General features: G+C 33.0%; 1 protein-coding gene across 1 annotated transcript in view; it reads right to left on the bottom strand.

Moving 5' to 3' along the window:
* The window catches only part of LOC136043889 (uncharacterized), a gene marked incomplete in the record, with an annotated part of 113453 nt that overhangs the window by 11282 nt on the left and 76187 nt on the right, over nucleotides 1-25984 (bottom strand). The window contains 6 exon segments of the mRNA XM_065728909.1: nucleotides 5127-5256; nucleotides 9263-9411; nucleotides 11520-11668; nucleotides 13506-13672; nucleotides 18516-18723; nucleotides 22816-23044. Of these exon segments, the coding sequence (XP_065584981.1) occupies nucleotides 5127-5256; nucleotides 9263-9411; nucleotides 11520-11668; nucleotides 13506-13672; nucleotides 18516-18723; nucleotides 22816-23044 (1032 nt within the window).

The raw sequence follows: 25984 nt of genomic DNA, 5'->3' as shown, positions 1-25984 counted from the left end.
CTAAATCAAAACATACTATGCATATATACATTGCTGATACGGGCGTATCAGCAATATTTTTGGAACAGCTTACTATATCAAGAGGAAACGTCAAGGGCATCATGAGTGTTATGTTCAGTTGACAAAAAGGCAAAATGTACCTGTTACTACTGCTATTAATACTGTTGCTACTGCTGTTATTACTAATAATAATACAAGATTACTGCTACTACCGTTCCTACTACTACCACTACTACTATGATACTAGTACAGTTAAGGCTATACGTAGGAAGGTGAAAATTTGACAGAATATTGAGGGCGAATTTGAACTAAATCAAAACATACTCTGCGCATGCAAATCATCAAAAGGGCGCATCTCAATAATTAATTTGGGTATTTAGTTGACATTTTCGGAGAGTACTTAAAGGGGAAGATCAATTAAAAAAGGATATTATATGCATGTCACTACTAACACTAATACTACTGCTACTTTTAGTAATTCTACTTTTACTAATTTTGTAGTTTTGCTACAAAACTACTCCAACTACCACTTCAATTGCAACAACTTGTGAGGCTTAGAGTATTAAGGTGATAAGGGTGTCAAAGGCGCAATGAAAAGGGTGTCCAATATTTTTGGAATGGCTTAACTTGCCACGGTGAAACTTTTGGGGCATCATGAAAGCAGTGTTTAACTGACCAAAAGGCAATACGCAAATGATACTACCGCTATTAATACTGCTACTACTACTACTAACACACTAACACTGTAACTACTTCTGCTACCACCGAAACTTATGTGATAATAGTACTAATAAGGCTAAGTCTATGAAGGTAAAATTTGAGAAAGTATTGATGGCAAAATTCGAACTAACATTTAGGGGGTGTTTCCTCCTATTTCAAAATAGCTCCTTACTAAAGTTCGTTACCACGAACTGTTTGATTAAAAAAAAAAAATAATTTTAACTGAAAGTAAGGAGCGACATTAAAACTTAAAACGAACAGAAATTACTTTGTATATGAAAGGGGCTACTTCCTCACCAACGCCCCGCTCTTTGTGCTAAAGTTTGGCTCTTTCTTTCAACTCTACTTTTTAAAACAGTAAAAAAACTTTAGCGTAAAAAGCAGGACCTTGATGAGGAAGCAGCCCCTTTTATATACAAAGTAATTTCTGTTCGTTATAAGTTTTAATGTCGCTCCTTACTTTTAGTTAAAAAAACTTGTTTGCTTTTTTATTTAATTTCTGAACGTTTTTGAATCAATGCATGTTTTGATTTTGGCTCTCCGCAGAGGAATAATTAAAACCAAATTTGCATTTTTTTTTTTTTTACTAAATGGCTTTCTCATAGTTTTGATCGAACGATTTTGAGAAAAAAAGGAGTGGGGGAGGGAGCCTAGTTGCCTTCCGATTTTTTAACTTAAAAAGGAAACTAGAAATTTTAATTTTTCCGAATGTTTTTGTTAGTAAAAGATATACGTAACTTATATAGCTTACGTAGCGAACTTTTGTATTCTCATGTTTTTATTACATATATGAGGGGGTTCACCCCCTCGTCAGTACTTCGCTCTTTACACTAAAGCTTAAATTTTGTCCCAATTCATTAAGAATGACCCCTTAATCACAAAAGCCGTAGAATAAATAGTTGAAATTACTAGAAATATTTTAGCGTAAAGGGCGAGGTATTAGGAGGAGGTGAGCCCCTCATATGCGTAATCATTTCTGTTCATTTTAAGTTTTAATGCTGCTCCTTACTTCCAGTTGAAAAAAACTTTTTCATATTTATTTTTTCATTGTGTTTTTTTTTAAATAATGCTAGAAAGTCCTGCGCTCCCTTCAAGGAAATTTTCTTCCCCATGACAAATTCCTCGATGGAAAGTTCCCCAAAAATATCCCCCAACATATCCTCCTCTTCTCAACCCCTCCCCCCAACAAAAAATCCCCCTGAAAGTGTCTGTACACTTTCCAATAACCATTACTATATGTAAGCACTGGTCAAAGTTTGTAACTTGTAGCTCCTCCCACGGGGACTGTGGGGGAGTAAGTGGTCCCCAAAGACATAGTTATAAGGTTTTTCGACTACGCTGAACAAAATGGCTATTTCAGAATTTTGATCCGTTGACTTTGGGAAAATAATTAGCGTGGGAGGGGGCCTAAGTGCCCTCCAATTTTTTTGGTCACTTAAAAAGGGCACTAGAACTTTTTATTTCCGTTAGAATGAGCCCTCTCGCAACATTCTAGGACCACTGAATCGATACGATCACCCCTGGGAAAAAAAACAAAAAAAAACAAACAAACAAACAAACAAATAAACACGCATCCGTGATCTGCCTTCTGGCAAAAAATACAAAATTCCACATTTTTGTAGGTAGGAGTTTGAAACTTCTACAATAGGGTTACTGATACGCTGAATCTGATGGTGTGATTTTCGTTAAGATTCTATGACTTTTAGGGGGTGTTCCCCCTATTTTCTAAAATAAGGCAAATATTCTCAGGCTCGTAACTTTTGATGGGTAAGACTAAACTTGATGAAACTTATATATTTAAAATCAGCATTAAAATTCGATTCTTTTGATGTAGCTATTGGTATCAAAATTCCATTTTTAGAGTTTCGGTTACTATTGAGCCGGATCGCTCCTTACTACAGTTCGTTACCACGAACTGTTTGAAAATTTGAGAGAGTATTGATGGCAAAATTCGAACTAATATGACACACTATGTGCATTTAGATTGTCAAAATAGTGTATCTTAGGAATTGATTTGCGAATTAAGTTGATACCCACAGAGAATACTTAAACGGTAAGATCAATTGACAGAAGTCAATATGTTCACACTACTAGTAATACTACTACTGCTACTGCAGTATTTACTTGAGGCTACTACTACTACTACTATTGCTCCAACAAATACTTTGATACAGCCATTTTGTTCAGCATAGCAGAATGGTCCAGAAACTATGTCTTTAGGGACATTGGGCTTGTCCACCCCCCACAATTACGCAATTGGACAAATATGCTTTAAAACTAAATGTTGCTTTAAACTAAATGAAAAGGCATTTTGTTTACGGTTGCTGATAAGACGCCTCAGCAATATATCGAAAACGACTGGGGTATTAAGTACAAATTCTTTGAGTTACTACTATTACTACGCTACTTTTACAGTCTAAAAAAATAAATTACTATAGAAAAAAACGAAAAGATGTAAAAACACTAAAAATGTGAAAAAGACTACGTCAATAAAAAACGAACAGAAATTAACTTAAGAAACTTTTTCCAAAAAACAAATTTTTCAAAGAAAAGTAAAGAGCTTCATTAAGTCTAAAATGAGCAGAAATAGAGTCAAATAATCTTCCAAGCGTATAAACTACAATAAATCACTACCTCACATACTTTCCAAGATATCAATAAACCTCTAAAATAGAACTTTACCAAAAAATTTCGGTTCATTGTACCTACTGGTTCTTAGCTTCTGATTTTTTTTTCCAGTTAGCACAAGTTATGTTCTGGTCTTGAGAATGCATGGGAGTTATCAGCCCTAATCATGTTCATTTTTGCTCGTTTTGAGTTTCACTCGGTTATTTATTGTAACTTCTGTTCGTTTTGAGTTTAATTTACTTCTTGATAGTGATTTGTGCTAGTTTATACGCTTGGAAGATTATTTGACTCTATTTTTGCTCATTTTTGGCTTAATGGAGCTCTCTACTTTTCTTTAGAAAACGAGTTTTATGGAACAGGTTTTTTAAATTAATCAGAAGTTAAGAACTAGTGGGTACCAAAGATTCTTTGGTTAAAATTCTTGTTTAGAGGCTGTGAGTTACGTGAGTTATGCAAATGAAACCTCTCTGTAATACATCCATACCCTTAACTGCCTCTTGGGAAAGTATGTTGGAGTGCCTAACCCCACTCTTTCTCCCTTCAGAGGGCACTGCCGTTTGATAATCCACTCTTTCTCCCTTCAGAGGGCACTGACATTTGATACTCAACTCTTTCTTACTTCAGAGGGCACAGCCCTTTGATACTCCATTCTTTCTCCTTTCAGAGGGCACTGACCTTTGATATTCCACTCTTTCTTCCTTCAGAGGGCACTGCCCTTTGATACTACATTCTTTCTCCCTTCAGAGGGCACTGACCTTTGATACTCCACTCTTTCTTCCTTCAGAGGGCACTGACCTTTGATACTCCACTCTTTCTCCCTTCAAACGGCACTGACCTATGGTGGCCGTAGGATCGAATTTCAATAACAAGGATCTGATAATGCAAAATAATGTCACCGACAAATAATAAAATGCATCCGAGATTACTGCGCAAAACCTTTTAACCATCATTTTTCAGTTATTTTGATACCAATTTGACTTTGAAAAACGTGTGTAGTAAATAGTAGGGCATTGAAAGGGCAATACTAGGGAAATAACAGGGCTATACTTATTACAGGGCAACATTAGCAGAAATATAGAATAATTTAAATAAGAGACGAAAAGACAGGAAAAGTCAATTAAGAGATCATACTGAGCTTAAGAATCCCAGCCTGACAAATAACTGTATATAACTGCTTTAAAATGAAACTAAAATACAATAACAGGCAAAAATATTATTGAAAAAAGTGAACGACGGGTATTTTTTTCAAAAGGTAAAAAAACTAAGTTAAAGAGTTAACATATACTAGAAAAACAGAGGAAACACAAGATTACATAAAGAAGAAAAACAAATTACAGAAACTCACACAAGATAAACAACAGCTGTTCTTTTCAAAAAAATCCGATGTGTTGGTTGAAATATACACAAGTCATTGTAAGTACCAGAGCTGAAAAACTCTCTCTCTTTCTCTCTCTCTCTCTCTCTCTCTCTCTCTCTCTCTCTCTCTTTCTCTCTCTCTCTCTCTCTCTCTCTCTCTCTCTCTCTTTCTCTCTCTCTCTCTCTCTCTCTCTCTCTCTCTCTCTCTCTCTCTCTCTCTCTCTCTCTCTCTCTCTCTCCTCTCTCTCTCTCTCCTCTCTCTCTCTCTCCTCTCTCTCTCTCTCTCTCTCATCTCTCTCTCTCTCTCTCTCTGTTGGTCTGTCTTGTTCACTCCCTCTCTCCCTACTTTCATAAATTCCTTCTTTCATAATTTCCTTTTGTAAAAAACAACAATAACAACATAGAATAGAAAAAACACCTACTTGGGTTGTAGGGAGTTTTTTGCTTCTTTGTATGAGAGCTCGTTGAGCACAAGACTCGCCGTCTGTCCTCAGAAGTAGCATATGCTGAGCTCTTACTGTCCAAAGGTATAATGCGCCAAGATAATTTCCTCTGAAAATCATACAAAATTACTAGGACTTATAAACAAAATTTGGCTTCAGAAAAGAATTATTTATTATAATTTTTTTGTATGCCCGTTTTGTAACAGCTCTACGCGCGCAGGAACATGAAGTTGAATAAGGCTGAAGATAAAATTATATGTTCAGAAAGTATTAACATAGCATGAAGATGGTCCGGATCAAATAGGTAATCAGAACTACAAATGTGGTTAAGCCAATTTTCTGTCTTTTATCGAGAATAGGCTACGAACAAATCTGACGGTTTCTACTTGTCATTAAATAAAAAAAACAAGTTTTTTAACTGAAAGTAAGGAGCGACAGTAAAACTTAAAACGAACAGAAATTACTTCGTATATGAAAGGGGCTGCTTCCTCACCAACGCCCCGCTCCTTACGCTAAAGTTTGACTCTTTCTCTCAACTCTACTTTTTAAAACAGTAAAAAAAACTTTAGCGTAAAGAATAATCTCTGAAATTAGTCGCATTTCAAACAACGGCAGCGCTACTTGTGGGACATTTATTTCTGCATCAGCATGCTGTACGAAGTGTCTGCTGAGAATAGAATAAAGTGAATTTAAACAAAATATTTATATTTTCTCACAATTTAAAAATTTTCTGTGCATGTATAAGCGGTACTAACACATTCTATTTTTCTATTGTTACCAGTTTTATCATACAGCACTAGGAGACTAAGCTTTGCCTGTGAAGGGATTTACAGACATCATAACGATTTTCAGCGTAACCCCCCTCCAGAAATGTATACCGTGATTTACGCAAGAAAAACGTTGTGTGTATATGCGTATGTGTGTATTTACTTCTCAATTTCAAAATTTTGCATAGGAAACCTCATGTTTAGATGCTCGTCACATTTGTTTCAGTAACTACAAATCTGGGGTTTGTAGAGGTTTGTATATTTTTCGATTTTTCTCTAATGAAGACAAAAAAAGTCATTAATGAAGATTTAGGGGGGGGAGTACTTTGCCTTTTTTCAATTTTTTTCTATGAATACACAAAATAAGATATTGATCAAAAATCTCCAGCACTCCATAATTGGCGCACTTGCTACAAATAAATAATTACTTCACGATAGCAAACATGTTTATTCTTATAAATGTAAAAAAAACTAGGTTAATGGGTCTTTCCAATTGATATATCAAGATAAACAAAGCTTATTGTTCAAAAATAAGGTCAAAAAACACAAACATTGCCAAGATTACAAAAGTTCTGAAACTAAGTAAGGCTTTCGCGAAATTTGGGTTATCTGTAACCAGACCGGTGCTTTTTGGGACTTAGAATAGGGATAGCTATTCGCTAGTCTCTTTTTATGTAAGAAGCTTCTTTTTCCTTGCTTTATTTATAAATTCTTGTCGCCAGGCACAATTAAATATCAGACTTGCCGCTAGTCTTTAAGTAAGGTTTTTAGATAACTACTGAATCTTCTTTTGAAAGAGTCAACAGAGAAACTTTTTGGGACAACTTCCTCAGGAAGGCTTTCCAGATCAGAGGGCAACGTCGGCGAAGCGCTCTTCAAGTACTATATTTTGGGCTTGTCAGTCTCGATTTAATGGAACAGAGCTGTGCGCCTTTGTTTATGTCTGGTTGGTTGTACAATTGGAGGCGCAATACAGGAAAGCTCTAGAGAAGGAGGTAAATTTAAGTACTTTCAGAAAACAACCATCGACGCTACATCAAACTTCTCACTAACAGACCGGAGAGAGTCATAGGAAACAACTAAGCCTGGCCTATTTTCAATTTTTTGAAGTGGTGCCGACAACGGTTTCGGTACACCAGCATACAGCAGGCATCCATGCTCGGCAATGGGTATGACACAAGACTGGTAAATTGGGATGATCCAGATGAGTGGTAGAATGTTTTGCAGCAAAGGGCTATTCCCAGATTTCTTGCGCAGGATGTGCTTACACGATCAAGGCGGGCAATTCAATAAAGAGGTAGATTTTAAGAAGACGAACCTCGTCGCAAGATAAGCTGGAGTGTACTAAAGCGTGGTACTTTTTATCGGAAGTTTATCAGCTCTTTTGTTTTCGATGCATTAAATCTGACCATCCAGGTATTGGAACACTTTTCAGTTTCCGAAAAATCTGTCTGTACTGTCAAGAAGGCGTTTATTGGGTAATCGTGATTCGGAATGACTGAATGTGTTATAGTGTCACTGGCAAAGTGATCCAGAGGGCTCCCAAGGGCTCCTATGTCATTTATACAAAGAATGGGAAGCTTAAGTCCCAATATACTATCTGCCGTTATTGGATATTCGAGGGAGGTCGCAGTGAACAATCAGAGAGAAAGCTTTCAGTCGCCCTTAAAAGACGTCTTCTGACACTATAAATTTAAAGTTTCTTCAGTAAGCCGTGATCCATACCCTATCTTAAATTTTAGCCATGTCTAATGACAATAATCTAATGTTGTATCCTACTTCCCAGAAGTCCGATCCACTTCTGATGCTCGGCCATGAAACAGTCAAGTGTCGAATGCGTCTGGCGGAATCTATATTGGCGGTCACCTAAAAGTTCATTTGACTCCAGCTACTGATAAACTGAACGATTTAAAAAAATTTAATGAACCTCCCCAATAAAGGAGAGGCGGCTGGTAGGCCTATAAGAGCCCACGCTCATTGGATCACCTTTTGGTTTAAGTATTGAAACGACATAGGCTTATTTCCTTATGCGTGGATAGATTCCAGAGAAAAATCAAAGTCGGAAAGGGGATGACAAAGGTCCTGTAAATTCAGTAATACAGGTCTACTATACAATATTAGTTATATTGTCAGGACCTATGGATTTAGCCACAGCAAGACTCTGTAGAATGCAAAAGACCTAGTTCACAATCTATCGTTCATGTATTTTGTTTGCTACTTTTCCATGTATTGTTGCGGCAATACGAGTTTTTTATGATCATTCACTAAGGATTCAGGCAGTGGCTCCCTCGTCATTCTGCCATAGAAATTCACCCAAGCTGAAAAATTTTATCAGCTGTGGGCTTTTTTAAATTTTGTACACTGTGGCTTATGGTTTGAAATTCCGTGGAATATTCGCCTCCTTGTTTCAGTGATTTGTTGTGTATTGCGTATATTATTAATTCTTGCCATACAAAGGGTGGTGTTAATTTCTGTTTACCTTGAGCCATATTTTCACCTCCGAGCCTTTATGTTTTATATAGAGTTATTCAAAATAGAATAGTTGAAAACAATTGTCTTAAAAGACAATTGATAATCCCCATTTATTTAGAAAAACTATTAAGGGGTAGCTAACTGTAGAATAAGAATTTTGACTTTTTATATATTTATATTTTTTTCGGGAATTATGACCATACATGATTTCCAGATGTTTTCTTTATGTGCTTATTGATAATGATGGCAGTGGTGTTCGTGGTGGTGGTGCCAGTGGTCAAGATCATTTTTCTTTTTTCATTTCCTTTTCAGTGATTTGTTTCTTCTATCTTTCCCAAAGACAAATGTTGCTTTTTAAAGAAGGTAGTGAAATGTCCTATATAGGCTGACTATATTTATCTTAATAAATCCTCATCCCATTGTATATCCTCATTTAAAAATCCTATAGGACCTCATATATGAAATCAAAATAATGAAATTAAGTCAAATCAAGCATTCAGATTACTGTCCATAGTAGTGGTTTATCCTATACAGACTAAATGTGTCAAAATAATTGCTCTCTCAAAGTTCTCATAACCGAGTATAAATCAACCACCTTCCCCCAGAACCCCCCACCCACCCCCACTCTCACTAAATGTGAAAATTTATGGCCATATTTATTGACCCCTTCTTAGTTGCAAACTGTATATACCACTGCTACATTAAAAATGGTTGAAAATTTTGAAAAAATGACTTGGGCCATAACCACCACCTCCTTTGAATCCTATACAATAATTGTCTGTGAGCTCGAATTCGTCACATCTTTGTGATATGAAACGCTGTATGGAGCTATGTCCTTGTGAATGTTTAGAGACATAAGATATTTATATTTAGTACCTGTAATTCATTCCTGTGGGATATATTAACTCTCTGAGATCTTTTGAGAAAAGACTGCCGACTCTTTCATCGCAGTCTTTAACTTCAGCCAGTATTTCAAAACCAAGAAGAGTCGAACTCCAGTTTATGACGCTCTTCCATTTGTCTTGCTAGAAGAAAAATATCTCCAATTAATTTGTTTTAAACTTGATCAGACCAATATATATATATATATATATATATATATATATATATATATATATATATATATATTATATATATATATATATATATATATATATATATATATATATATATATATATATATATGTATATATATATATATATATATATATATATATATATATATATATATATATATATATATATATATATATATATATATATATATATATATATATATATATGCATATATATATATATATATATATATATATATATATATATATATATATATATATATATACATATATATATATATACATATATATATATACATATATATATATATATATACATATATATATATATATATATATGTATATATATATATATATATATATATATATATATATATATATATATATATATATATATATATATACATATATATATAATATATATATATATATATATATATATATATATATATATATATACATATATATATAATATATATATATATATTATATATACATATATATATATATATATATATATATATATATATATATAATATATTTATAATATATATATATATATATATATATATATATATATATATATATATATATATATATATATATATATATATATATATATATATATATATATATATATATATATATAATAGCTACCAATATTTGCAAATGTGGGTAACACAGTCCAACATATACGACACTGTTTCCGTCCACCGTCTAACGTACGACACCGTGAAGGCCCAGTGAAAGAAGCCCCAAAATCCATCTTTTCTTATAGCTAGCATCCTTATCTTTGGTATATAAAGGAGAAAAGGACATTATATCAGCAATAAAATGGATGACTTACTATGATATCCAACACATATTTGTTTTAAATTTGGGTTGAATTAAAAGGATTTGAAGAATTTGTTGTTGATAACGAAAGATAGTTTGGATTCAGGCAAGATTAAATAAAAGAACAAATTTTTTCAACTGAAAGTAAGGAGCGACATTAAAACTTAAAACGAACAGAAATTATTCCGTATATGAAAGGGGCTGTCCCATCCTCAACGTCCCACATTTTACGCTAAAGTTTTTTATTGTTTTAAAAAGTAGAACTGTGACAAAGAGTCAAACAAGTCTTAATAGCCTTAATTTATATATGCAGCCACGATGCTTGCCTGTTTCTACTTTTAGCTGCACAGACGATACATTTCAGATCTTGGGAAGAGAATAGAGGCATGGCCTCTATTTTCTATGTTTATAACAGTCTACGTTTATATAGACTATGTTTATATAGACTATGTTTATGATAATCTTGTTGAATAAAACATAAAGCGAGAAATACAAATACTTAGTTATGTTATTGTTGTTTTTGTCAGAAAAGCTTGAAAATAAGGAGAATATTCACTTGTAAAACAACTTCAATGTGCGTTCAAATTCATCCAAGCACGTCTTAAAAAAGGTTGTTTAGACGATTTTAATACAATGAGTTCAATCAAATAAACAATCTATATGAGTTTTGGCAATATGTATCCATGTAGCCTAAGAGCTATGCACATGAAATTATCAATCTCAAGAGCTTACATATTAAACTAAAATTTAAATACTCTATTATGTTATTGCGCTTTTTATTACCAGAGCTTGAAAAATAAGAAGAAGATTCACTTGTAAAATAACTTCAATCGACGTTCAGATTCATCCAAACACGTCTTAAAAAACGGCTGTTTAGACAATTCTAATACTTCGAGTACAATTAAATAAACAATCTATGCGAGTTTTGGCAATATGTAGCCATGTAGCCTAAGAACTATGAACATGAAACTATCAATTTGAAGAACTTACAAATAAAACTATAATTAGACTAACCCATTTAATTAAAATTGAAAAATATTGATTTAGAAATCAATACAACCCAATAAATTGACAAGCATCCAGACCTTAAGGCCTGACTGGCTCCTTGTGACCTGGCAGAAGCAGGTTGATTGTGTCTATTATAAATTGTATTATTGATTGTTTTTATTTGAATATAGATTTGGTAACAAAGAATGATTTAAAAAAAGACAAAGTGTGCTCACCTTGGTTGCTGCTTTGCCAACAACAACAGAGGACTTGCAAGATTTTCCACAGCTTTTCCTAAGATACGCTGCACCCTCCTCCTCAGAATGGCTTGTTGTGACTTCCACTACAGTACGAGTATCACTGGAGCTGTCAATAGGGGCAGTATCTGAAATATCACTCATTTGAAAGTTAGTGTAGATCTCGATTTTTAACAATTTTAAAAGAAAAGAAGAAATAGCACTTGCTAAGACTTGACAACTAGATCTGAGGTCTGGTGTACGGGCAACTGGTAAGATTCTAGAACACCTCTTCCTCTCTTTTCATCTCTCAACTATATTGAATTTTTAAGAAATTTATCCTTTAAGCTAATATAGTTTTTTCTTTAAATTAAAAAATAATTAGCTTTTTTCTAATTGGAAAGATGAACGTTGCACTTAGTAATTATTTTTACATACTGCTAGCAAATTTCTATTTTAGTGTCTTGGCTTCTATTAACATGGCTCGTTTTTACCTATTGTTTATTAAAATAATGGTTTGAATATTTAGTAGGCTAAAAATTATTTCTATTTTTTTTTCAAAAATCCCTATGGAGAAGAAGATCCCCCTATCGATTAAAAGCTTAGGGTATGTATCTCTTATTCCTGCTGAGCTACTATTCACCAACCATGAAAACAAAAATTATCTAAAAACACCATTCACGAGGTTAACGAGCACATGGTGTTACCTAAGGTATACCTTAGGTAATTGTATAGAGTATTAAATTGTATTGTATAGAGTATTAAATAGTTGTATAGAGTATTGTCTAGAGTACAATACTCTATACAATAGAGTATTGTATAATACTCGCTATTGTATTAATACGCTATTGTATAGAGTATTAAATAGTTGTATAGAGCATAGAGATGTATACAGAGTATTAAAGAGTTGACATAATAAGCCTTTATCTAAGAAGATCGTGTGGTTATGAGGTTAAAGAGTAAAAATGTTATCAGTGGTGAATTTTTAAATAGTTGTACATATCATAGATTTGTCCATGGAGTATTAGAAAATTGATATAATGAGCCTTTATCTAAGAAGATCATTGACTAGTTTAACGCGCACACAGTGTTATCTAGGATAAACTTTTAGTGAGTATTGAATAGTTGTATAGTGCACAGAATTGTATATAGAGTATTAAAGAATTGATACAACGAAACTTTATCTAAGAAGAGCATTAATGAGATTAAGTGTTATCTAGGGTAAATTTATGTAGAGTATTAATAGAAGTTCTTTTCTTTTTTTAAACCACTATCTAGGTTATATGACAAGGCAAGAAGGCTTATACATGAAACAAATTGTTCTACAACTAATTCAACTAGCCCATTACTTGATTTGCAGTCTCTCTACATTTTTTCGTGCGCACCATTCACTTTCCATCAACTTCATGATGATGTTCACACAGTCCTTCAAACAACTCCTTCTTTCATCACTGATAGTCTTACGCATCATCTTCGCAATTCAAGGAATATTAATATTTTATTACTCCATCGATGAGTTCTGACTTTAATCCAATAATTTTTGGTTTTTTTTTTATGGGAGAGGAGAACAGATGACCCTAGCCTGGGTTAGAAATGGATTAGATATATAGGTTACTCAATGGTTTCCAACCGATTTTGGGCCATGTCCCACCTAGGTATTTCTAAGATTCTGAGGCCCACATCGATATGTTTAAATCTTGTTATTCAAAATCTTACGTGTATTCACCTTGGAATCCTTTTTAGGGTTGTCCTCTAGGCATATATCATATTAAAGAAGAGTACAGTATGAATACAACACCTTTTATACAATGTATGACGTTATTGCAATACTATCACGTATCTTTTTGGCTCCTTAAATGTATTTGAATGTGACATCATTTATTTGAAAATGTTTCTTTTTTTAATTAAGGCTTTCAAGTATAAGTCAGCCGAAAGGTGAACGTTCTACCCATGACCCACGTAGGAAGCTATTTAAATGACAATTACCTTGAGGTGTTGTGTACTTGAAATCGAACTCTTGTTTACGAATATCTAATGCTATTTCGACGTCGAGAGGTAGATGCAGCAGAGCTCGTCCTTCATGTCTAACGGTGTGAAAAGCTTTAGACCCATCAAAATATGTAGTCAATGCATGGTTTGCATCAAATGTTGAACTGCAAAATCAAATATAACTGATAAGCCAACAGAAAGATCGTAGTTAGGTAAGAGGAGGGAGGCTAAACCCTAAATTTGCATAGGTTTTTGAGTATCATTACAAATAAAATTAAAACCATAAAATGCCAAGTTAAGCGTAATATCACTAAGTAGTATTCAAAGTAGTTTCCAAAATACCACTAAAATAGTAGTAGTAGTGGTATAGTGGTATTTAAAGTTTAAAAAAATTGAAATATTGATATTCCATATAACCACACGGAATGCGGTAACCTTGCCGAAAATCCTTTTCCTGGTTGCAAATTGTACATTCAAGTTTGATTACGATTAACACCATGACCAGAAAACATGAAAAATAAATTTAGCTTTTATTTCTAATAAGGTAGCCTACTTGAAATCGAGAACCAGAGTTCCAAGGTGACTGTTATTTACAAATTTTAGCGGAATTGTAAATTCTAATGCTTTATTTTCCTTAAATGCTTGCTTAAAAAGAGGGGAAGAAAGTGTTCTTTTACATATGTTTGATGATATCATTGATTTGATCAAACTCACATCAGTACTCGATCATTTGGCATAATTCCAGTTTTGTTTATGATTAACACTGCGGCCAAAAACCGGAAAAACAAATTAAACGTGTATTTCAAATACCTGAAATCGGAAATTGGAAAGTTGAAAATGAGTTTTACTTAGAATTTTATATTGAATTTGAATGTTTTAGTTTCGTAAAGTGTTTGCTAAAAATAATATTGAAAGTGGATCTAAGGTGGAATATTCTTGTACATATGTCTGTCAACTTGAAAAATATTTAAAAGACAACTCACTAAATAAACTTCCTCGATCACAAAATTTACATCGAAGTTTGTGATGGAATTCTGCTCATCTAAATTTTACCCAAAAATGCTAGAAAAGCAAAATTTATTTTACCATCTACAATTTTTAGTTCTATCTTCGTCGAGTTTTTGGTAAAATTGAAAGAGTGATAGTTCACTCTACCATACGGCATATAGTAACCTTACCAAAAAAGTTTCCAAAAAATCTACATTCAAGTTCAGTCATTCATAATTAACGTTGTGACTAGAAAACTGGAAAGGCAAACTTAATTTTATTTGAATTACGAAATTGAAGAGCTGAAGAGTAAATTTTATTTAAAATTGAAAGTTTTTATTTTTCATCCAGTGTTTGGTAAAAATCATCTTGAAAGCAGATGAGCATATTCTGTTACGTTTATTTGATAACCAAGGCCATATCCAGGTGAGTTAGAGGTTTTGACCTCCCCCTCCCCCCGAAATGTTTGTCGGAATCACAAAAACGTAATAAAAATGATTATATTTTTATAACTATGTATAATTTTTAACTTTTTTGTACTCCTCCCCAGAAAAAATCTTGAATACGGCCGTGCTGGTAACCCACAACACAGTAACAATTTGTAAAATCATTTGACATTTGGCAAAATTACTGGAAAATACTTTTCTGATTACGAAATACCAGTTTGTTCGATAAGTCATAACATTTTTAACCAGGAAGCACTAAAAAGCATACTTCATTTTGGAACGTAAAGCTTTTAATTTTATCTCCATCAAACTTTTAGTAAAATTGATCTCCAAAGTGGATATCTGATACCCAGAATAAAAGTGGTTAATATACACTATGAAGCAACATGTGGCAAAATTGGTAAGAACAAAGAAAAAACTCCTGACCGCAAAATTCAGATTCAAGTTCATAGCCTACCACAGATCTTCAAAATTGGGAACCTGAAAGACCAAGAAAGTGCTTTCTTATAGGCTATTGAAAAAATTGAATGAAAAAATACTCTTGAAAATTAAAAACTTAAACGCAATTGACAAAGTTGCATGGGAAAGCGTTGAAATAATTGCAATTTTGGTGCGTGTTTGGCCTTCTTTGGGAGGACAGGTGTCAAAGATTCACTTTGGTCCTTCAATAAAATAAATAAAAAAAACAAGTTTTTTTAACGGAAAGTAAGGAGCGGCATTAAAACTTAAAACGAACAAAAATTACTTCGTGTATGAAAGGAGATGCTTCCTCATCAACGCCCCGCTCTTTACGCTAAAGTTTGACTCTTTCTCTTAACTCTACTTTTTAAAACAGTAAAAAAACTTTATCGTAAAGAGCGGGGCGTTGATGAGGAAGCATCTCCTTTCATATACGAAGTAATTTCTGTTCGTTTTAAGTTTTAATGTCGCTCCTTACTTTCCGTTAAAAATACTTGTTTTTTAATTTAATTTCTGAACGTTTTTCAGTCAATGCATGGTTTGATTTCGGCTCTCCGCAGATGAATAATTAAAACGAAATTTGCATTTTTTTTTTTTGTTGCTAAATGGGTGTCTCATAGTTTTAACCGAATGATTTTGAGAAAAAAGGGGAGGAGGCCTAGTTGCCCTCCGATTTTTGGTTACTTAAAAACACGACTAGAACTTTTAATTTTTTTTACGAATGTTTTTACTAGTAAAAGATATACGTAACTTACAAATTAGCTTACGTAGCGAACTTCTGTATTCTCATGTTTTTGTTACGTATACAAAGGGGTTCACCCCCTCGTCAGAACCTCACTCTTTATACTAAAGCTTAAATTTTGTTCCAATTTCTTAAGAATGACCCCTGAATCACAATAGCCGTAGAATAAATAGTTGAAATTACTAAAAAAAAAACTTTAGCTTTAAAAAGAGCGAGGTATTAGGAGGAGGTGAGCCCATCATATGCGTAATAATTTCTTTTCGTTTCAAATTTTAATGCTTCTCCTTACTTTCAGTTGAAATTTTTTTTTTTCATATTTATTTTTCCATTGTATTTTTTTAAATAATGCTAGATAATCCTACGCTCCCTGTATGAAAATTTTCTTCCCCCATGACAAATTCCTCCAAGGAAAGTTCCCCCAACATATCCCCCTCTTCTCAACTCCTCGCCCAACCTAAAAATCCCCCTGAAAACGTCTGTACACTTCCAAATAACCATTACTATATGTAAGCACTGTTTGTAACAGTGTGGCCCCTCCCACGGGGACTATGGGGGAGTAAGTCGTCCCCAAAGACATAGTTATAAGGTTTTTCGACTACGCTGAATAAAATGGCTATCTCAGAATTTTGATCTGGTGACTTTGGGAAAATAATTAGCGTGGGAGGGGGCCTAAGTGCCCTCCATTTATTTTGGGCACTTAAAAAGGGCACTAGAATTTTTCATTTCCGTTAGAATGAGCTCTTTCGCAAGATTCTAGGACCACTGGGTCGATACGATCACCCCTGGGAAAAAAAAAACAAAAAAAACAACAACAAATAAACACACATCCGTGAACTGCCTTCTGGCAAAAATTACAAAATTGCACATTTTTGTAGATAGGAGCTTGAAACTTCTACATTAGGGTTCTCTGGTGTGATTTTCGTTAAGTTTCTATGACTTTTAGGGATTGTTTTTCCCCATTTTTTAAAATAAGGCAAATTTTCTAAGGCCCGTAACTTTTGATGGGTAAGAATAAACTTGATTAAAATTATATATTAAAATCAGCATTAAAATGCAATTCTTTTGATGTAGCTATTGATATCAAAATTCCATTTTTTAGAGTTTTGGTTACTATTGAGCCGGGTCGCTCCTTACTACAGTTCGTTACCACGAACTGTTTGATTATTTACAGCTTTTGAAGCTTTACACTTTAATATTTTAACAGAATGATTAATATTTTAACAGTTAGTGAAACTAACTGATATTTGACACGCACTTAAGATATCACGTTTGAATTTTTTATAAACTTGTATAGAAATTGGGCAGCGGTATAGCTAAATAAGCTGCAGCTTAAAAGCTGCTTTATGCAGTACTCAGTTTCTGTTTTTTTTTTTTTTTTGTTCTCCGAAAGATAAATAAGTTGTTATACTAATTGTTTAAGCATTATAAATGTAGATAATTACACATTTAGGGTTTTAAGGAATAAAATCAATTTATTCTCAAATAATAGGTCATCTACTTGCAATAGTGAATTAATTCTTTTTTCTCCGATTCCAAGAGGAGAGAAAAGGGGTAGCAGTTGTCCTTTCCCCGCTTATAGGCACTCTTTTTAGGCAAATGATAAGCGTAGATAACTACAGACGTTCACCTTTATGGCAATAGATATAAAGTGAATTTATTCTTCAATAATTAATTATATATTCTAAATAATGAACAATTTTCATTATTATACCTGAAACCGGTAAATAATATTTAATAGGATTATTTTGTTGCATTGTTCATGTGTATGTGTTGTGTTTTTTATATATAAGATAGGCTAGGCGGATAATCATGAGATGTTATGTTTAGATATTTATTTATAAGATATAAATCATAATATGAGTTTGCAGGACAAGTCCTTAGGACTTTCTTTTTGCTGCAATAATTTATTAGTGTTGTCATTTTAATTTATGTTTATATTGTGGATCAATATAAAACCTACCTACCTTTCCTTTCTCAAAATCCAAGCCGTGAATTGGGGAGGATAACGCACTTACAAATCTATATGTTGCACAAATAGAAAGAATGTTCCTGTATCAGATATTTGATATATCGAATAATATATGGGATGATATATGGGATTTGATATACTAATCATCTGATGTTTGGCAAGTATCATCGTTGTTTTCGCACCTTTAAATATCATTATAGAACGAAGGAATCAATAACCCTTATGCCTTAAATTCAGGAAAACAGAGATATAGCACACATGGTAATTAAAACTATGCTTAATGTGATAGGTTAATGACAACAGCAAAAACAAAAGGAGAAATGAAGACTAGCCTAGAAAATGAGAAAAGATGAATTTAGATAGCTTTGAGCTTGCTATTTCAGGAATAACTTCCAAATACTTACACCAGCTGAAACTTCAACCGTCTTGCTAATTTTCCAGATGCTTTGCCCTTCAAAACTTCTACACGATTTGAAAACATTCCTGACAAGTCAAAGATGGCACTAACTGGCATACCTATTTCACTCGGTAGTGTATAGATAGCAGTAGCTGCTGATTGCCAAATTTGGAAGTTGAGTTTATACTCTTGGAGATAATATTCAATGTCTTTACCTAAAAGTGAAAGAAATATAATATAAAAACAAGTGAACTATAAAGTGTGCTGAAAGATTTCAACAAGGCCATTCTTAGTGTCAGTGGCATCTGGGGTAGAATTAACGTTGCCTCCCCCCTTCCCAAAAAAAGTAGAATAACTAGCAAATGCTTAGTATAGTCATCGCTTTGGCTGAAGGAAAACAATACCAAGAAGCCCTATACTTTGGATTGTATAGGACACTCCCCATTATATGATAATATTCATAACACAAAACATTACAACAACGTTTAAAGATGTAGCAGGGGCTCATAATATATATATATATATATATATATATATATATATATATATATATATATATATATATATATATATATATATATATATATATATATATATATATATATATATACATATATATATATATATATGTATATATATAAATATATATATATATATATATATATATATATATATATATATATATATATATATATATATATATATATATATATATATATATATTTATATTGCTTGAGGGATGAATAAACAAATTATTATAGGCAAGTAAAGGGAATTATCAATCTTAGCACCGCAGACAGTGGTTTCTTATCATAAAAAAAAACAAGTTTTTTTAAATGAAAGTAAGGAGCGATATTAAAACTTAAAACGAACAGAAATTACTCCGTATATGAAAGGGGCTTTTTCTCCTGAACGCCCCGCTCTTTATGCTAAAGTTTGACTTTCTCTTAACACTACTTCTTAAAACAGTAAAAAAAAACTGCTCCTTACTACAGTTCTTTACCACGAACTGTTTGATAGAAAAATTGGAGCGCAACTAGACTTCCTCCCTCTCTTCTTTTTTCTCAAAATCTTCCGATTAAAACTATGAGAAAGCCATTTAGCCAAAAAGAAAATTAATATGCAGATTTCGTTTTAATTATTTATGTGCGGAGAGCCAAGATCAAAACATGCATGAATTAAAAAACGTCCAGGAATTAAATTTAAAAAAATAAGTTTTTTTAAATGAAAGTAAGGAGCGACATTAAAACATAAAACGAACAGAAATTACTCCGTATATGAAAGGGGCTTTTCTTCCTCAACGCCCCGCTCTTTACGCTAAAGTTTTTTTCCTTTTTCAAAAAGTAGAGCTAAAAGAAAGAGTCAAGCTTTAGCGTACAGAGGGAGGCGTTGAGGTGGAAAAGCCCCTTTCATATACGGAGTAATTTCTGTTCGTTTGAAGTTTTAATGTAGCTCCTTACTTTCATTTAAAAAAACTTGTTTTTTTTATTTAATTTTTACTTAAAAAGGCAACTAGAACTTATAATTTTTTTACGAACATTTTCATTAGTAAAAAATAGACGTAATTTACGATTAACTTACGCAACGAACTTCTACATTCGTATGTTTTTATTGCGTATATGAGGGAGTTCTTCCCTCGTCGATACCTCGCTCTTTACATTAAAGATTAATTTCTGTCCCAATTCCTTAAGAATGACCCTTCAATCACAAAGGCAGTAGAATAAATAGTTGAAATTACTAAAAAATACTTTAGCGTAAAGAGCGAGGTTTTACGAGGAGGAAAACCCCTCATATGCGCAATAATTTCTGTTCGTTTTAAGTTATAATGCTGCTCCTCACTTTCAGTAGAAAAAACTTTTCATATTTATTTTTTCATTGTTTTTTTTTAAATAATGCAAAAAAATCCTGCGCCCCCTTCATTGAAAGTCTCTTCCCCCATGAGAAGTTTTTCCATGGAAAGATCCTCCCACGTAACCCTTCCACCTCAACTCTCCCTCCCAAACCAAAAATATTCCCCTGATAACGTCCGTACACTTCCCAGTAGCCATTATTATATGTAAACACAGGTCAAAGTTTGTAACTTGCAACCCCTCCCACGGGGACTGCAGGGGAGTAAGTCATCCCCAAAGATATAGTTATTAGGTTTTTTGACTACGGTGAATAAAATGACTGTCTCAGAATTTTGATCCGGTGGCTTTGGGGGAAAATGAGCGTGGGAGGGGGCCTAGGTGCCCTCCAATTTTTTTGGTTAGTTAAAAAGGGAACTAGAACTTTTAATTTCTATTAGAATGAGCCCTCTCGCGACATTCTAGGACCACTAGGTCGATACGATCACCCCTGGGAAAAAAAACAAACAAAAAAAAACAAAAAAACAAATGAACACGCATCCGTGATTTGTCTTCTGGCAAACAATGCGAAATTCCACATTTTTGTAAATAGGAGATTGAAACTTCTAGAATAAGGTTCTCTGATATGCTGAATCTGATGATGTGATTTTCGTTAAGATTGTATGACTTTTAGGGGGTGTTTTCCCCCATTTTCTAAAATGAGGCAAATTTTCTCAGGCTCGAGACTTTTGATAGGTAAGACCAATCTTGATGGAAGTTATATATTTAAAATCAGCATTAAAATGTAATTCTTTTGATGTAACTATTGGTATCAAAATTCCATTTTTTAGAGTTTTGGTTACTATTGAGCCGGGTCGCTCCTTACTACAGTTCGTTACCACGATCTTTTTGACACAAAAGATCTGCTTCTTAATCATATAACTCACACTCTTGCGAATCATACCCCACACAGTGAGAAGGACATCATGTATACAAAACCAGAACGCGTGGATAGCATTCTTAGTTTTCTAAGCTTACTCTCGTTACTAACACTTTAGCAATAACTCATTTGCTACGATTATGAAGATTAATGAAATAATTCATACATTGAGTCTTATACAAGGCCAGATAGTGGTATTGTCTGAATCCATAATTTTGCACAAAACATAATGGTCTACGATGGTCTGTCACAATATACAACCATGTGGAACAGCAATAAAATGGGTAAAAGTGGGCTAATGCGAAATATAGTAGCCTGAAAAGATACGGCGGGAAAAAGTACCTCAGTTTTACGACCTAAATATTCTTAAGGCCCTTGATAACTAGGAAATTGCAATCAGTATTGATCAATTTCACTGCGTCGTGGAGCAACACTACTTCTTCACTTCTTCACTTTTGTTTCTTTATTTTTATACTTTTTTCTTTTATGATCAATAAAATTTTTTTATTACTAGAAATGGGAACCGAAGAACGGGAATTCCTTTAATGTTTTGAATTGCAACAATTTTCAAGAAGAACAACCAGAAACAGCAGTGTCATTCTAGAGGAATAGGGGGGAGGAGGGTATATAAATAAATTCTCAACCTTCTATATTCTCATGAACTGAATCAGCTACAGAATGCAAATAATTTCTCAAGCTTATTAAAGTATAAATGAAAATCAAAACCAAGCAGTTTTATCTCAGAAATCAAATTTTTAAGAAATCTTGTAATGTTAGGCACGTTAAGAGCTTACTATTATCTCTCTGAGATCTATGATCAAGATCCTATATATCTTTCCTTATTTCTGTATATCTAATAGTTAACACGAACAGATCTTATTGATTTTAGGAAATGACTCTTTAAAGGTCAATCTGGATATCTTCAATCATGATTATTATTTTTCTAATTCTGATTATTATCTACATTTATTTTCGGTTGTGATTACAAGTTAGGAAATTTTGTGTGCATTTAAATTTTTGGGAGAGAAATGTACTGAGACAATTTTAGCATTAACCCACCTCAAAGGTGGAATGAAGACTGTAGCTTTTCAGGTACCTTCATATTTGCAGATCTACTAAGGGTTGTCAAACATCAAACAAATAAAATTGATGAAATTTATTTTTAACATTGTAAGAATTACAATGTTTAAAACTTCAGAATGAAAGGTGAACCCCAGCCCTTCTTCACCCCCATATAGTACATGCATGTTTCATTAATTATTCCAACTTACTATATAACCAACTATACAACCAACTTCCTACGATTTTTCCATAGTTTTCCTTGTCAAACTTGTATACCATAGCTGTGTGATCTTGAAAAGTGAGCATCACCTCAATGTGCACCGGTTCAGGAGGCCTCACTTTTGAGGCTAGTTTCAATAAAATTGATAAAATTTATTTTCAACATTGTAAGAATTCAAAACTTCAGAATGGAAGGTGGACCCAAGCCCTTCTTCACTTCCAAAGTGTACGTGCCTGTTTCATTAATTATTCCAACTTACTATTAAGGATTTTTCCATAGTTTTCCTCGTCAAACTTGTATACCATAGCTGTGTGACCTTGAAAAGTGAGCATCACCTCAATGTGAACCGGGTCAGCAGGCCTCAATTTGACAACCTTTTCTAAAAGTTCTTTCAACTTATTGAATTGGGTTTCATCCTCCTTTTCATTAAACAAAAGTGAAGAGAAATCTGGAAGCAACTCTTTTGCGCCAGAGAGATGGACAGAAAACTAAGAAAGGAATAAATCTTAGTAAAGAATTCCAACAAACAGTTACATCAAATATATACACTATGGTAATGTTCGTGGTAGTAAATTATAAGCAACGAGCAACTCATGATAATAGTAAAACAAACTAAAAAAATGAATCTCGATAATAGTTGCGTAAAAATCTTAGCATAAAAAGATTTCAACTAATATTGTAATCCGGTTATTTAAAATTCATAATATTTAAAATTATTAATTGAAAACTATAATCCTGAAAAAAATTAGACAGAAAGCTAACAATAAAGAATAAACTTAACAGAGGATTCTAACAAACCGAACACTAAGAAAGGAATAGACTGGAGTATAAAAATATAATACCCAACACAATCAAATGTGTGCACCGTGGCAACGTTTTTTACTCTCAACTTTGGATAGTCAAATAGTTCGGGGTATTAAACTATAATTTAAGAGTGAATCGTTCTAATAGAAACAGAATGTCCAAAAAAAGAGCTTCGGTAATATATATACATAAAATTCTTTATATAGCCTACAAAAATTTTACTTTTTACGATGATTAAAAGCATATAAAACTAATGTTGCAAGTTTACCAATATAAACCAACATTACCCATTAAGAGTCATAAGAATTCCAACTATAATATGCTTTTCACTCTATAAATAAAAAGCAAAGAATGCGGTACTAGAATTTATAATCCCTATCAGCGGTGCTTATCTCCGTTTCATAGCCCTTCAGCCACTAAGCGTAATGGAGGGCTGGGGATCATCCATCTTGTGCTTTCGGACACCCTTCTTGTGTACGTTCCCCAGATTTTTCCAGTAGAGCTGGATCAACTGTGCCTGAACTTAAAGAGTCATGCCACTGATCCTCGTTCCAAATCAAACAACCAATGGCTCTAGATTTCGAACTCCTGTCCTAACGAACAAAGGAACCTCGATAAAAAAAATCTGATTCCATTGATTCCTGACATTCAATTTTAAAATTACTCTTAAAACAACTTCTTTTATTTCAAATTTTAATTAAATTTTTATTTTATATTTAAAAATGAACTTAAAATTCAAATTAACATTTTTAATAAATGAGCTCAAAATGCACTTACTTAAACAACAATGTAAGAAGAAAATGTAACACATTAAGATTCTTCTACTAAAATTGTCGATCAGTATTTTTCTATATACAGTTGTAACGGTGCAGGGGTCCATATGGCTTCAGCTTCAAAAAGTTACATAGATTTTCAACCCATTATTTACATAGCATTCCCCTTCCTATCCATCCAACGTTCTATAGCAAACTACCGTTAGAATTTGCTGCAGAATTTCGCCCAAAATCCGAACAGCAGGACCAAAATCTAACCAAAAACTTTACAAATATTTCTTGGATTAAACAATAAAACAAAAACAATATCTATTAAATAAGAAAACAGATACTTTAAAGATTTCGTTCAAAGAAAGGTTGTTCTTCAAATAAAAGTAAAGAGCCACATTAAAAAAAAGAGAAGAAGAAAATTCCAATTATAATTCAAGCTTAAAAGAATAGAAACCATTACCAACAAATAAATGAGACCCCAAATGAACAACAATTACAATAAATAATCAAGTGAAATTTAAAGCGAACAGAAATTACCACAAATGGGAATAGGGTTAATGCTTCCTAAGAATTCTACAGACCAAAGCGTGATTTGCACTTTACTAAAAACAAAATATATTCTAAACATTTTCTTGACTACAACCTAAAATTATCGATCCTTCCATGAATGAATATTACAATATATTAAAGAATTCTATATTAAACAGAAAGTTTACTCTCATTAGTCTTTTCAGTAATCTTGGTTATTACGGTGATTTACCTTTTTTGTTGCTTGTTGTTGTTTAAATTTCAACAAACAAAAACCACATTGTTCAGAATATAGAACATTTTCAATGAAATGGGAATAAAGTTTTGAACGGGGGAAGACAATAAGTTCAATTTGTAGACCTTGAATAGCCCTCGTGTATATTTTTATCGTTATATTATACCTCATGTTATGACAACTAAAAAAAATACTGCCCGAAATAACATTGTTTTCAGTGAAATCTAAACGACAATCTGGTCCTTATAAGGCAAGGACCCCTATAACCCGACTCCTGTTTGCGGTAATTTCTGTTCTTCTTAAGTTTAGCTTAATTATTTACTGGTATTTCTGTCCGTTATTCATTTATTCATTTATATCGATTTATGTCCGTTCATGTTTGAATTACTGTTCGAATTTATTCTCGTGTTTGGTTAAACAAAGCTCTTTACTACTCATTGAAAAACTTTTTTTCTTCTTTTTTTATTTGTAATCCGAGAATAATTCACAAGGCCGTCTGCTGAAAAGTGCAAAGTAAGAGCTCAAAGCTACGGTCATAGTTACAGTGAAAGGGTAGGAGACAAACAAAATAAGAAACATACCTTGTACGCATCAAATGTATAATCTTTTCAAAAATAATTCACAAGGCCAGCTACTGTCAAGGGCAAAGTAAGAGCTCAAAGCTACGGTCATAGTTACAGTGAAAGGGTAGGAGACAAACAAAATAAGAAACATACCTTGTATGCATCAAAAGTATAATCTTTCCAAAAATAATTCACAAGGCCAGCTACTGTCAAGGGCAAAGTAAGAGCTCAAAGCTACGGTCATAGTTACAGTGAAAGGGTAGGAGACAAACAAAATAAGAAACGTACCTTGTACGAATCAAAAGTATAATCTTTCCAAAAATAATTCACAAGGCCAGCTACTGTCAAGGGCAAAGTAAGAGCTCAAAGCTACGGTCATAGTTACAGTGAAAGGGTGGGAGACAAACAAAATAAGAAACATACCTTGTACGCATCAAAAGTATAATCTTTCCAAAAATAATTCACAAGGCCAGCTACTGTCAAGGGCAAAGTAAGAGCTCAAATCTACGGTCATAGTTACAGTGAAAGGGTAGG

The sequence above is a fragment of the Artemia franciscana genome, chromosome 2 (genome assembly GCF_032884065.1).
Source record: "Artemia franciscana chromosome 2, ASM3288406v1, whole genome shotgun sequence".
Lineage (NCBI taxonomy): Eukaryota > Metazoa > Arthropoda > Branchiopoda > Anostraca > Artemiidae > Artemia > Artemia franciscana.
Note: the sequence above shows the minus strand (reverse complement) of the source record. Positions and strands in the feature narration are given on the sequence as shown.